The 15494-nt window shown below is 49.0% G+C and overlaps 1 protein-coding gene across 5 annotated transcripts in view; it reads right to left on the bottom strand.

Moving 5' to 3' along the window:
• Positions 1-15494, bottom strand: part of LOC118594582 (myelin basic protein) — a 115991-nt gene that overhangs the window by 20980 nt on the left and 79517 nt on the right. For 3 of the 5 annotated variants that reach the window (XM_036204535.1, XM_036204539.1, XM_036204536.1), the window contains exons 3-4: positions 11109-11539; positions 3832-3900 (exon numbers count right to left, since the gene is read on the bottom strand). In XM_036204535.1, the coding sequence (XP_036060428.1) occupies positions 3832-3900; positions 11109-11539 (500 nt within the window). The remainder of the gene's footprint in view (positions 1-3831; positions 3901-11108; positions 11540-15494) is intronic. The other 2 variants (XM_036204538.1, XM_036204540.1) reach the window with 1 other exon arrangement.

Below are 15494 nucleotides of genomic sequence, written 5' to 3'. Positions count from 1 at the left end.
AGGAACTAGCAAGGTGAGGTAGCTGTGGCTTGTTCTGTCTCTTTGATCTTCCAGCATTCATCCCAATACCTGGCTCCGGGTTTGATTTTATTAATAAGACCTATAAGATTCATGCTACATCTGACATCCAAAGTGGCAAGAATTCATTAGAAAACCACTTGGCTTGGCAGTGGGTCCGGCTTCCTGCCTCTTGCAGAGGGAAGGACAGGAGTGGCAGTGAAGGGTAAGGTTTATAGCTCTTAACTATTGCTTTGACCTCTTGGCTATTAACTGTATTTGGCTCTGTGTTTCTTATTTAATAAGACGGTTATATCTACAAGGGATTTCCAGGCTTCAGAGGGCTCCAGCTCTGATGCCTGCCTCCAGACCTCTCCCGGCCTGTGGCTCCCCAGAAGAGGGGCGACAGAGGTGGGCAATGGGCCCTGTGGGAGCTGAGGCTGTCAGACTTGGAAGGAAGTCACAGATCTGACCTCTTCACCTCTCCTCCTTGAGGAGGTCAGCAGCTTGGTGGCACCTAGCCCCACCATCCGTTAGTTCCTGGGGCGTTGTCCCTGCTTTCTTCTAAATATGGTGGGAAGCAGAATGGGTCACAATGCTCACATTTCTTCACTGCTTCCATCGTTTTTAAGATCCCATGTGTCCAAAGTGTAATATTTAATAAAAATACCAAACATAAGTCACACTAGGAGTATGAACCAAATACTGATGATATGGGGCCTTTTTTCTTGGGGGACAAGGTCATGCTATGTAGCACTGGATGACCTTTGAACTTGTGATCCCCTTCACATCTCCAGTGCTGGGATTGAAGGATGTGCCTGGTTTTGTGGCTTTGGAACTTTGGGCCCATTTGCACAATGTGTGGGCAGCACACAGGGTCAGGTCTGGGGAGGTGTCCTTGGAAGGACAAGGAAGCAATGACAGGTTTTCCAGCAAGCAAGGCCTTGAGCTCAAAGCAGGTACTGGGTGCTGACCAAACATCCCTGAGCTAGAAGGCTGGGCTTTCAGGCAGGCAGCTGGCCTCCTGTCCTGGGCAGCACTTGCTCCAAAGACAGACAGTAGGACCCCCTCCCATGAGCAGCCACAAGAAATCATCCAGATCTACTTAGAGCCATGAGGAGCCACAGGAGGAAGTCAGACCCGTCAATCAGCAGGGCGGGCTTGCGGTGCTTGGGGAGCCCCTCTGGTGCCTTGTTGGCATAGTAAGGAGGATGTCCCACAGATACAAAGCAAGGAAGAAGCATTCGCAGCCACTCAGCACAGACTACCAGCTCAGCAATGCTCATGGGTGTCTTCTGAGTTTTGAACTTGCAGAGGAGAGAGTTTGAAGCTCCCAATGCCTTAAGTTGCTGTCCAACTTGCAGCTTCCACCTAGTGCCTTGTTCTCCTGGGCAAGTTCATTTCAAGTCACCGAATCCTGAATGACAAGAGTATCTCTGAGAGCACCAGTGGGGCTGGCCCTGCCTGTGCTTTCCCTGTGGCTGATGCTGTATCATCCACACCCTGTGACTCATCACCCCTTTCTTAACGGAAGACGACCACAGTGCTGGAGGAAGACATCACCCACGCCGAGAGAGAAGACAACCATCAGGAAAGAAGTCGTGTGGGCTTGCAACTGTGAGAGGGAAACTCCCAGGCTGTCAGGACAGGCACTCGCTTCTGTGCTTACCTGACATGGGGACAGACCCAGAACCATGACTGGGCACTCCCTGGTGGATCAGGAAGGCCAGGGTAACTTCAGCACACGGGCCCTGGAAGAGTTCTCTGCTGCCTGGTAGAACACACTAGTCTCTTGCCTTTAGATTGGGCTTACACCTGCTTTTCCTCGCAGTAGACAGCACCTAATAGCCCCTGTCTGTTTTACTTTGGTCCCAATGCGTGTTCCAGCCCAGTCAGTTCAAACCCTGTTTGAATGAAAGTGGGAACTCACAGATAATATATGCAAAGAACTTCACGCTGGGATCCGGTAGCATGTTTTAGTATCCTAAATACATGTCCACAAGAGACTGGACTCTGTGACCATGCAAGGATGTCATTTACAGCTGGCCCCCAGGTTTGGCCAGCCTTTAAAATATATGCACAGGAAACTGGAAGTATAGACAGTTGGGATGAAGATGTAGAGAATAGGGGACCTGGCTTCTCTCCGCTAAGTAATGCTTAAAGGAGGAAAAGCAAATATTCTCTTGAGAGTTCCTGGCTGTGGTTCCCTGTGGGAGACCCTGGGGCTCTGGCCAGAATCTCCACTTCACTCAGGGTCTGCTTTCTGGAGCAGAGTGTCTCAAGTTGGCGGAGGACAGGGTGGATGGTGTCAGCACTGTTCAAGATGATCAAAGTGTCCTATGGCCTGGCTCAGTCACCTGGCCCTGTGTTCCACGTGCCTCTGTTGCCTTCAGGAGAAGCACCTGTCATTGTCACAGGATTCAAACCTGTCACACTAGCTGCATGCTAAGTCCTGAAGCGGTGGGACTGGACACTTGTCAGGCGGGTGCTGTCACCCCAGACCTTTGCCAGTTTAGGAAAGTCAAGTGGATGCAGGCCCCAGCAGGTCCCAAAAAGATGAACTCTGGAGCGACGGTGGGCCCTCACAAACTACTCTGGGGAAGTGGTACATTTTTAAGAGTCGAAAGGGCCCTCGAAGCTAGGCTCAGCTAAAACTGAGCAGGACTCTGCCATGCCAGACACTGTGCACAAGACTCCTTCCTGTCACTTCTCAAGAGGCATCACAATGCCCCCAGGGGTCCCAGTGCTGGAATCACATCCAAGGCCCTGGGCTGGTGTAACCTTGCTTTTCTCTGCTGCCCTCTCAGCCCTGGCCCCTGCCTGGCCATCCTAGAGGCCATTGGGAATGTTCCTCCTTCTTCACGTCTCTTCGGCAGGGCATGGGACAGCGCCCATCTCAAGCACCTGCTGCTTGCTCCCCAGGGTGCCTACCTCAAGCAGATTCCTGTGCAAGCTTCTACACAGTCCAAAGCCCTTGGGTTATGGACACCCTACCTGCTGCCTGCCTCGGTCATGGTGAGCCACCGCTCGGGCTTATGATTAATACATGTCGGAATTGTGTGCTCACAGATTCCTAGGCATCCTCCCTCCAAGGTGCTCAATGGAGCATAGAGAGAGAATGTTCTAGTTGCTAGGTCTCTGAGCAGCGGCTTTCAACTTTTCACCTGCTCTCTTGACAGGTGTCAAGGTGCAGATGGAGTGTGCTTCTGTATGACATGTCACTGACAGACACACGATTTGTGTGGTGACACTCAGCTTTCATGAACAGCAGTCCTGTCTCTGCCTTCCCCAGCTTTATCCATAGTGTGTCACTGTGGCAGTTTCTACACTGGGAAGTAAGGGCAGTTCTCAGCCGCTCTATCTGTGATATACTCAGAGGGACAGATACCAGGGGACCAGACTTCAGAAGGACACTTGCCATTTGAGTTTAATTCAGCTGATATTCGGGGAATGCTTGCTATCTGATAGGAGCTTGGTGGCTGTTCAACCTGTGTGGCATTATAGAAGGCCACACCACAGGTCTTCTCCATTGTGGTGACCTGATAGAGCTGTACCGTGTCCTGGTTGGTGCTTTGAGATTTTCATACTACAGACTCAAAGACAGACTCTGCTTCCTACATGGATTTTTGTTTTGTTTTGAAATTTCTCCCTTGTAGTGTCCCTTCAGAACCTCACAGATGCCCTGAAGACCTCTTGGATCCCTGGGACACAGTGAGCCCCTGAAGGGGCTGCCTGTCCTAACCCATGTGATTCTCTCAAAGGCTTGCCCATAGAGCTGAGCGCATTTGCACACACAGGTGACCCCTGGCTGGAGGGACAGTGACCAAAGCTTACCTTGTACAAGTTGCACAGCCCAGGACGGCTGTGGGCCAGAGGGCTCCGGCTCTGCTTTAGCCAGGGTACCTGCCGAGGACAGAGTGGGCCGGGTGAGTCCAGTGTGGGCACTGCATGCAGAGCCCCAGAGTCCTCTGAAAATCTCTAGGATCAGTGTAGCCGACCTCCAGCAGGGCAAGAAATGCTTGCTTGCTTTCTTTCTTTCTTTCTTTCTTTCTTTCCTTCCTTCTTTCTTTCTTTCTTTTTTTTAAGAATTATTTATTTACTTATGCATACAGTGTTCTGCCTGCATGTATGCCTGCAGGCCAGAAGAGGGCACCAGATCTCATTATAGATGGTTGTGAGGCACCATGTGGTTGCTGGGAATTAAATTCAGGACCTCTGGAAGAGCAGCCAGTGCTCTTAACCTCTGAGCCATCTCTCTAGCCCAAGAAATGCTTTCTTGTCTGGTGTTGTGAAAGTTCTTGGAAACTTACTACGGAGTTGCAATGGAATGGCCTCATTTTACATTGAATTTTATCTGCAGGCCTTTATTCTCTACTGGCAAATATGGTGGCATTTGTGCTAGGCTTCCAAGTAGGACCCAGCCGTGGGTGGCACTCTCTCACCTTTTCAAGGCCTCTACAGAGTTCCAGATGACTTCAGGACCTGCAGTGCCCAGAGTCACTCCTGAGGCCACATGGAGTGACATTTTCTGTCCACGTTCTTTATTGGTAAAGCTCAGAGACTCAGTAAGAACATAGAAGCACCTTTTTCCTGGCAGGAGTCATGTTACTCTCAACTATACTGATGTATATTTTGTGATGTGGAGCTTATTCCTGATTTAGAGTATTCTAATTTAGAGTATTAGCTATGAGAGAGTATGTTGACATCAAGGAAGGTCAAGTGAGTTTCAAAGAACAGAATCAGAGTGCCCAAGTAAACGGCCTACTGGGGGCATCTCCATCTTTTTGACTGTTCACGGTAAAATAATCAGGAGGGAGGAGGTGAAAGAGGGATGATGGGGAATGGGAGAAAAGGAGGGAGAGAGAAGGGGAAGAGGAAGGGAGGGGAGAATGTGGGAGGATTGCTTATAGTGCTCAGTCAAGAGAGAACGTCAATCCAGTAGGTCCCAGACTTGCTCTGCTGCAGATGAATGGTCTTGTTAAGGGTGGGCAGGAAGGTTATGCAAGAAGGTCAAGAAGGTGACTGTAGTGTGATTGGCCCCTCCGGAAGCACCACTGAAAGTCAATACACCAGGGTCCAAAGAGGAGAGTCTGGGGTGACCTGTGCTCAGTGGCATAGCTCATGAACGAGAGTCCTTACCCGTACAAGAGAGGCTACTTTTATTCTAGCAAGAAATGCTGGTGACTTAAATTCCCTACTTTGGGAGCTGAAAAGAGTGAGAAACTCCAGTACTCATGTTGGAGTAAACCTCCTCGGGGAAGCCTGTGTAGGTTTCTATGTGATAAGACTTGGCTGTCCCCAAAGAGTGACCGCTCAAGGCGGGGTGACTGAGCAAACCCAGGCTACACATGTGGGCAAAAGGTGAAGGAGAAGCCTCTGTTATGGCCTCCTTTGTGGAACAAGACAACTTTCTCCATGAAAGTCACTGTGAGCTCCCCTGACCCCTGCAGCTCTGACATCCACACACAGCGTAGGTAGATGGCTCCCTCAGAGCAAAATTGTGGCTCTTAGAAAGTATGACCTAGTGATGCTTACAGAAGTGTAATCTTTACCCCGACATCGCTACTTCTGAACAGAGTTAGACAAAGGATGACAAGCCTTTCCCTTGCTGTGTGGGTACACATAGGTTTGAGTGTTGAGTCAGGGTGGGCACAGTCTGACAAGAAGCAAAATGTCTTTGACTATCTGGGAAGCAAGTGCTTCCAAGCCTAAGCTGTACCTGCAGGTTGGAAGGAGTGATGTGTGTGGTGTGTGTGTGTGTGTGTGTGTGTGTGTGTGTGTGTGTGTGTGTGTGAAGGACACCCCTTAGGAAGAATCACAGGCATTAAGCTCACATGGAGGGGGCTCCCCCAGGACACTTCATCTTCCCTGAACTCCTGCTCTTTGCCTTTTTTATTCATAAACAAACAAGAATTGTTTTAGCCCATTTGAGACTGCGGCAATAGACACAACAGATAAACAACACCACAAAACAGCTTCAAGATGAAACACTAAGCCATGCTTTGAGGAGAATGTCCAAGAATTCTTAGATACTAAGCCAGTCTTTTGGCGTCTCAATGACTTTCATCATGAGCTCAAAGAGGGATTATTTTTCCCCACAATGATCTAGTCCTTTACATGTCAAGTTACACTCCCCATCAACCAGTCAGAACTGCTTGTCACCATTTAGCTAATCCTTTTTTTAACTGATTGGGAAATAAATTCCTTAAAGTATACATGGGTTTAGAAGGAGGTGAGTCAGGATCAGTGTCTCTGGGGAGGATATGTCACACAGACCACATTCTAATGTATTCGGAGTCTTTGCTTTTATCTCTCATTTATCAGCATCAGGTTTATTCAGCATCACCTTCAAGAGGAGCCTGCCTACCTGCAGGAGCCCTGTCTCTTTGAACACATCCTCCCTGGGGAGCCCAGGAGGGCAGTCATGGTGTGTCCACTCAGTGTGATGGCTGACACTGACTGTCAACCAGACTCACCAGGAGCCATGCCTCTGGGCTTGAAAGGGATTATCTTGATAAGAAGACCTGCCCTAGCATACTAGTCACTGGGCTGGCACTCTGAACTGAAGAAAAAGGAGAACTCCAGTCGAGCAGTGGCATCGATCTCCCTGTTCCCCTTCTGTGGACACCATGTCACCAGCCACCTCAAGATTCTGCTGTCGTGGTGTGCCGAACCCTGAGCTGAAACAAGCCCTTGCTTCCCTCAGTTGTGTCTGTCTGGCAATTTGATCACAGCAATGGAGAAGATGCTCAGTAACTGCTGGCTTCCCTTTGTCAGCCTCCTCGCACCCACGCATCCCTTAACATCCATAGAACACATCGTTAGGTGTTGTAGGCAGGAACAGTGGCTATGGGGAAGGGGGAGAGTTAGATACCACACTGTCGTGGTGAGAGACCACACAGTGTCTCTGGTGGAGACAGAGTACCAGGGACAGTGCCATTGTCAGAGAGGGCAACAGCCTGAGTGCCCAGACTTACCTGGGGGTGTTTCTCAAGGCCATGGAAATGCCAGGCACACAGTACCATTAATAAGATAAAAATACAAGTTAAAGAGTCCACGTGCAATTAGTACACCATCTTTGGTCTGTTCAGATGTTTAATGAGTACATACAAAGGCAGAGATATACATTACGCGGAAGTTTACAACAAAATCAAATCGTATTACAACCACCTAAGGGTATCACCATCAAATACAAACACAAGGTACAAACATCTCACTTTTACAGAGGGTGCAATGCCTGTCAAATTCCAGTATGAATTTGTACTTAAGTAGCAGTGAATGGTTGTGACGGCCAAGGCAGCAGAAAGGCAGAGTTAGCCACCAGGGACCCATACCTGATCAAGGTAAGGACTCTCCATAAAGCAATTCATACAAGAAATCTCAGAAGTATGCACTTGGACACAGATGCTAGAGTGTCCATTATAGGCAGACTTTCTCTAAGGAGTCTCTGGAAACTATCGTCAAGTGGGTAGGTGGCAGTGAGTGGTCTGTTGATCCCTAGTGGCTTACGGGAAAGTTCTCTTTGCTTCCGCCTGGACCCCTAGCGCTTATTAGCAGATGGCGATCACACACACACACACACACACACACACACACACACACACACACACACTGTCTCTCTGACAGTGGCTCTGCTGGAACACTGGGAGTATCACATGGGCACTTCCTCTGTGTCCTTCATGTGACCTTTCAGGTCACCTTTCCACAGGATGGCAAGATTATTGGCAACCTTCGGATGCCAATGTTAACAGTGAAGAGTAAAGTACCTGGAGACTGGAGCAGTGTTTAATACAAATTAGAATGCCATAGAAAGTATCAGGAAACAGACCTTCTGGGCAATTTACAAGATCGATTACACCCAGTAGTACTGAGTGGTAAGAATGGTCTTAATCCTGTCCTGTCAAAATCAGAGGCAGAGCAGCCATCTGAAGATGCATTGGTGGGTTAGAAATGGAGATTTCATGCTCAATAAATAGATAGCAAAAAATATAGGCGAAGCCACCATTAAGGTGGTTTTAGCTTAGACTGTTCCTCCCTCTCCGGAAGAATGGAAGAGGAGCTGCTATCTTCTCTGGTGTGTGTGTGTGTGTGTGTGTGTGCGCGCGTGCGCACGCACTATCTGGGTGTGAGTGACACTGCATGATCAGCTTAGCTCCTCTGTGAGATGCTTGCTTGGAATGGGAAGGAATCTTTCTAGGATTTGTGTTCTGAGAAGATGGTGGGTGGGCCTGGGGACTGCTCTAAGCCTGGGGGCTGCTGGGCTTGGCAGTAGGTGAGGGGTAAAGGGGTCAGAGCCCTGAGGTGTCTTTGTTCTTTTCCTCAAAGCCACCTACCTCCTCATATTTCATAAGGCCTGGACATCCTAAGGCTGGGAAACCTGTTCCTTAGAGGCCACGGCACAGCCTCCCTTTCTCCCCAGGACAGAAGAGAATGCTCTCTGTAAATGGACCTTTCACCGTGGATAGCAGAAGAATATGCCTTCTCAGGGCATTCTTCATGGGCTTTCTTTGAATGTCAGCCCGGCAAACACACAAAGGCTGGGTGTTGTCCCTGCATTCTGTGAGCTGGGGGTGGTGGCTCTGCATGGCACGGAGGCACCACGTGCCTGGGGAGGGAGGATGCGGGAGGCAACAGGACCAGATGCCCTTTGGCAGTGTGTTCGAGAGTCTTCCAGATTCTTTCTGGAGACCTGGCTCCATCCAGGCAGGCCATAGCTGCATCTCCAAGGGGCAGGTGGTGGTACCTCTAGTCCTAACTGAGCACCCTGCATGTGTGTTAGATATCTATCTTAGAATGACAACGAGGATGCTGGCTTTTGTTACAAGTGACCGCTAGCTAGCCTTTGGGCTCTTCTTTGCAACTTTCTTAGGGCCCTTTGTAGCATAGGAAAACAAGCCCCCATCTATAAACTTCAAAATACAAATAGAAATAAACAGTCCTGTAGCTGCCCTGGCTTCTAGGGTGATTGTGATTATAGCCAGGTACAGAGTGAGCTAAATTTCCATCTCTGACATCAAAGAACCAAGAATCACAATCAACCAGGCTTGGATACCATGACCAGGCTTCTGCTGTATGTGCCTGGGCAGCGACCTTTCAGCAGAGGAAGGTGCCTCTGGCTAAGCTTGGGACAAGCTACAGGAGGGAACAGGGGAAGACCAACATAAACAAACTCTGTATGGAAATGCCATAACCCTATTTTTGTATGTGAGTTTTTTTTTTTTTTTTTTTTAAAAAAAAACCCTAATAAATAATGAGGAAATAAGGATCACATATGCAAACACCCAAGGGACTTTCTTTTTTGTATGAAAGTTGTTCATTTTAAAAATCCTTCATATTCAAAATGCACAGCAATGGTGCGAAGAATTGACACCGCAAGTTAAAAACCCAATTATTTAAAAATTATATATATGTATTAATCCTGTGAAAATGCTTCCTCTCCCCCAGGATCCCTAATGATCGAAGAGACACTATTTGCAAATATTAGGACTGCTTCTGAGCTTTGAATTTCTTCTTTGAGAACTTTGAAGAGCATGTGATTTGAAAGCAGTGCATGGAGAGACACATCTGTACACTCTGGGCGAGACATGGTGCTATCCACAGACATGCTATGGAGTTTCAACTTGAACCCTGACCACAAAGCTGGTTCCAGAACCCATGCCCTCCAGCTGTTTGGCCTTTCCTGCACAGCTTAAGTTCACATTGTTATTCCTTCAGCTACACAGACTGGGTTAAGGGTTCTAGGCTGGCAAGGCTGTGTGCAGGTGGGGGCTTAGTTACACAGGCCTCATGGGACAGTCAGGGGACTCCAGAACTAATGTGTCTTGAGAAAAGCACTTGAAAAGCCACCGTAATGTAAGTTAGCATTAGAAACAAGCCCCAGGATTGAGTATCAGGCCGAGAGCCTGCCAATGAGTAAGAACAATGCCCTGAAGGAGCCAGGTGCACCTAGATTCTGTTAGCAGTGAAGACAGTGAGTGTTAATGACAAGCAAGTTGCGGTGACATCCTAACGGGGACCAAACTGCTGTTGAGACACCAAAGGGCTCTGGTGGCCACAGAGCAGGAGGCCTCCTACTGAGATCACCTTCAACAGTTCAAGTCACACTCACTTTCAAAAGTGTGGCTGGAGACCACCGCATTTCAGAATTGCCCTCGGCCCTAGAGCCGTGAAGAGGTCTCTGTCCCACACTTCAGTCAAAAGCCGCTTGAGTTCTGCAAGGCTTTGAGAGCAAACACAACTCACAGGCTGCAAAGGCGCTAAAAAAACAGGGCTTGTTTTGAGTGTTCCCACCCCATCCCTCTCCAAAGTTGCCCAGCCATCCAACAGAGTCACATAAATGCCAAACATCTATAGGGTGACAGACACCTGCCACGAGTTGCTAGACAAACCTGAACACCACAGGCTAATGCATCACCCACCCCAGAAGTTGCTCTTGGAAACTGGACAACCTACATCATTTTAACTTCTGATACATTTTCTTTCTTTCTTTTTTATTTTATCCACAGAACATTAGTTTTAAAAGTCATGAAACACAATTTATATTTAAATTAATGGAATCACAAAATAATAAAGTTTTGACTCATGAACATTCATTAATCCCGCCACCCTCCCCCAACAAAACTACTTAAGACAAAGGGGAAAGTTGCCTGGAGGTGGAGGGGTTTGCTCTGCAGACCTCCTTCACCTCAATCAGACCATTGTCTCACAGCGGCAAGAAATCAGCGGCCGGAACCCAGCAGAGAGCAAGCACAAACCAGGATTGAAAACAGAAGCACTGTGCAGAGGCAGAGGCAGCCGAAAGCCCAGGCAGAGGGCACATACACTTAAGGACTGGTACTCTCAATGCCACATCCAGGGTGCCCCCAAATCCGGGATGCAGAAGGCCCTTGCATTCCTGAGCAACACCCCAATACTGTCCCTTCTGAGGAGGACAACAGGAGCAAAACATGTAGACATAGGCTAAGTGGTGAGCAAGCCCACTCCCCTGGGCCATTAGCATTGTCCAACCAGGGCCAGGATCTCAGACATAGGGACATGTGCCCAGTTCACCTGCCCACCTCTCCTGCCTTTCTGCAGTTAACCCCATAGCTCCTCTACTCCTCGGAGCTCACCTTGCCAGAGCCCCGCTTGGGTGCACCCCTGTCACCGCTAAAGAAGCGCCCGATGGAATCAAGGATGCCCGTGTCTCTGTGCCTTGGGAGGAAGCCATGCCTGGCATGGTCCATGGTACTTGCTGTGGCCAGGTACTTGGATCGCTGTGAGGGTCTCTTCTGTGATGCCATCACATCCAGGCCTTCGGAAGCTGCTGTGGGGTCTTCTTGGATGGTCTGGAGCTCGTCAGACTCTGAGGGCCTGTCTTTGAAGGTGTTGTCCTCCCTTCCCGGGGCATCTCGGGAAAAGAGGCGGATCAAGTGGGGGCGGTTCCCTGGGTCAGCTGGGTGGGCACCCTGCCAGTTATTCTTTGGGTCTGCTGTGTGCTTGGAGTCTGTCACCGCCGTGTCCTCGGCCGAGGTCCCATTGTTCTGGGTCGCATCTGCCTCCCCTGTAACAACAATGAGATATGAATGTGGGCCTGTGCGAGGCCTAACCAGGGACAAAGCTGCTTTCTTCCTGGGGTCTTGAGCTAGCTGTCTCCTATAAAACCCAAGATGAGTGCAGGGCCGAAGGAGCTCCACAGCACCTTAGATTGCATCAATTGTAGGGAGCTAACCTGGATTGAGCTTGCTTGGTATAGGAGGCTCAGGGGCCATCTCCATGACCTCATCAAAAGAAACCCCCTTTGGGTGGGGGGATGGCCTGAGTACCTATAACAATCATTCCAGAACATCTCCTCAGTAGTTACTCACTGCACCAGAGAGCTCCATGGTGTAGGTGTAGGTGTCTGTGTCTGCTGTCTACGAGGCCACCAATGTATGAGCCCCAAATGCTGAAGTCGTTGTTTGTCAAAAGGTGGTGTTAGTGTTCTCAGCAGAGACTAGAACTCCTCACATCTTTCCACAGCTCTAGGGAAGGCAGGGCACTGGAGCACTCCTTTCTCCCAGATTCCACAGGAGGCCTCTGGCCCCGGGAACTGCTTACTCAGGGAAATAAGTCCATTCTTCTCCCAAGTTACAGTGTTAGGTTTAAATGACTGTAACCTAACTTCCTTTCCCAAGTCTAATGCCTGCTTGTATAAATTTGGCTTAGTCACACTGTTCTACAGTAACACCCATCCATTTACCCACTACCCATCCTTTATTGAACCTCCTTCCTGTCTATCCATCATCTATCCACACCTTATCCAGAGTTCAGAATGTAGAGACCCTCACGACAGTGATGGTGCCTAGGCCAGGCTGAGGGGACAGGCAGTGACAAGGACTTGCCAGGTTTCTATTCCAGGGAGGCAGAGAGAGGGAAGAGGCCAAGAGGGATGATACACCACAGCTGTGGGCGGGGACACTGCTTCCCTGAAGGTGTTTTCTTTTTTTATTTTATTTTTAATATATTTATTTATTAATTTTTTTTTTCATTTTACATACCAACCCCAGTTCCCCCTCCGTCCCCCTCTTCTGCCTCCTCACCTTCCTCTAACTCTACCCCCATCCACTCCTCAGAGTAGTTGGAGCTCACTGACTCTGGACTGACAGCTCGGGAACCTGCATGGGACTGAACTAGACCCACTGAATGTGGGTGACAGTTGTGTGGCTGCATCTGTTTGTGGGGTTCCTGGCAGCAGGGCCAGGACTTATCCCAGGTGCATGAACTGGCTTATTGGAGCCCATTCTCTGTGGTGGGTGGGATACCTTGCTCAGCCTTGATACAATGGGGAGGGGCTAGGCTCTCCTTCAACTTGGTATGCCAGACTTTGTTGACTACCTGAAGGAGTTTTCTGATAGCTGTGTCAGGGTATCACAAGCACCAAATTTCCATGACTCATCAGAACCACCCGCAGGACCTGGACAGTTCCATTGGCAGCCCTGGAACATCACAGAGAGGATGGAACCCAGCCCATCAAGAAGTCGGTATGACCCCAGGGTGGGTCACACCCCATCCTACAGCAAAGCTCACAGCCACCCATGTGCAATGCCATTTGCTTGGTGGTTTGTCCTTGGGGTATTGGGGAGGTTGTCCCTGAGACTCCCTGTCTGCTGAGGATGGAGATTCCAGATTCCCAGAAAGGAGGGTGTTCACCCCAGCTACACCGTGTATGTACACAGTCAGCTTTAGAGCACCGACTACCATTTTGGAAGAGGAGATGCTAAGCATGAGCACTCCTGGTGTGCCATCTCTCAGTCCACCTCACAGGGCCCAGCTGGCCAGCAGAACATCCAGAGATAGATGGCTGCAGGCCTGCTGAAGGACCAACCCATGATACACAACTTCAGTAATCTAGATAATAGTAAACCTACTAGTGAGAAAAAGATCAATAAGGCTTCACGCTTCACACTGAACAGTCCCTGTGAGGGGCTTTGTTTGTATTGAGATGTGACTGCTAATAATCATTATCAAACTTGACAGAATCACTTAGGAGACAATTAGAATCACCTAGGAGACAATTAGAATCACCTATGAGATAACTTGAATCACCTAGGAGACAATTAGAATCACCCAGGATACAATTAGAATCACCCAGGAGACAACTAGAATCACCCAGGAGAAGAGCCTCTGGGCATATGTAGAAGAGAGTTTCTAGATCAGGTTAATTACAGTGGGAAGACTCACTCTAGATACGGGTGACATCATTCTACCAGTGAGGGGCCTGGAATGAGTACACAGGAGGAAGCAAGCCCAGCAGCTGAATTTGTCTTTCTTGGCTTCCCGACTCTGTACGCACCGGGACCGGCCCACTCACACTCTTACTGCCTACTGTGATGGACTGTGCCTTCAAAGTGTGCAGTCGGAATAAACCCTCTCTTCCTTAAGTTGCCTTGCTCAGGTACTTTGTTGTGGCAACAAGAAAACCAACTGCTGCCGAAGGCAATCTGGGACATACTGGATTTTTAACAAATCATGGAAGAGTCGCACTTCCTAAGACAATACTCTCTTCACTCACACTCGTTAAAGTCTGGGTGCTGCTACCCAAGGCAAGTCTGTAGAAGGCTTTCCTGGGTGGGCTGTCCCTAATTCTCAGGATCCACACTTGTTAAAATCTGCATGGGTGGGTAACAGTCTTGTACGAGGTCTCTCCTGGGTGGGCCATCTCATTTGCTCTGAGCAGCTGTTCTCCAGCATAGCTGATGTGTGTGTGTGATTCACACCAGTCTCGTATAGACTTAGTGAGGGCTAAACTCATGTGTGCGTGCACACACAAACACACACTCAAGAGGTGGACAGAATACCATTAGAAGTGCAGCCCAGGCCTTCTGCTTCCCTATCTGTGCTCTGTGTACAGTGCTCACACAGGGGAAACTGCCATACACTCGTGGAGCTGCTCACAGCGCCAGGGTGACACTGTGCTGGTCTCCTGGTTTCAATGTCCCAGATAATGGAGAAAAAGAATGGAACATATCGAAAATGTCTTCCAGACATCAGAAGACTTCTGACTCCAGAGTGGCTGTCTTATGTCTTAGTGTGTTCCTGTCCAAGGTTTCTAGGGTGAATTGAAATGACCAGGTGTTCTGCAGCTGTCTGAGCTCAGGAAGGCTCCTCTGATCAGACATGGGCTGTGGCCACATAGAATACATGTCGGAGGGTTCTGGGACAGCTGATAGAAGGTCCGAGGCAGGTGGTGCCCTTGGTTGCATATATTAACAGAAGTTTGCATAAATATAACACCCATATGCCAAAGACTTCCACACTCATAAAGTCACGTGGGTCTAGAAACTGACCCACAAATAGCATTGATTATTGTTGTAAAGGTGCTAACTGGGGCCTTATTCCAGAGCAGAGCCACAAGCTCATCTTGTAGTCTAAACATTTGCTGGTGATGCAAGGCCAGGCAAACTCTGGGCACCAGGATGGCTGCGGTCTAATCTAGATCTCCATTGGATGATGCATGTTGTCATGATGGGCTGTAGAAACAGGCCGCTCAGTTCGGTTGGTCACCGCGCAGTGTTGGAAAGGCATACACAGCACTCTGGGAGTGCTTTGGAGAGGTAGAGTTTGCAGGGATGTGGTGCTGACTTACTGGTGGAGGGGGCGGCAGGAGCACTGGTTCTGGAGTTGTGCTATAAATTCTGTAACTGACAGACGTGAATGCAATGAGAAGGAAGACAACAGCTATACTGTGAGGCACTGAACGCATTAACAAAACACAAGAGCATCTGAATACTAATATTTTTATAACAGTTGGGCTTTGTGTTCTTGAACACAGTTATTTGTGAGACACAGAAAGGCCTCTATGTCCCTGGAGTGGCTCCTCCCTTCCTGAAAGAAGCGTGGTAGGGAGTCTTAACCTGCACACAGCCCTATGGGTGGGACGAGCCCAGTTCAGCCAGCTCAGGAACATTGCCTCGGTCAAATTAAAGCCAGAAAGGCTTTGCATTCAGATTCCATTGACAGGACAAATGTGTGTCATA

The sequence above is a fragment of the Onychomys torridus genome, chromosome 13, assembly GCF_903995425.1.
Source record: "Onychomys torridus chromosome 13, mOncTor1.1, whole genome shotgun sequence".
NCBI lineage: Eukaryota > Metazoa > Chordata > Mammalia > Rodentia > Cricetidae > Onychomys > Onychomys torridus.
Note: the sequence above shows the minus strand (reverse complement) of the source record. Positions and strands in the feature narration are given on the sequence as shown.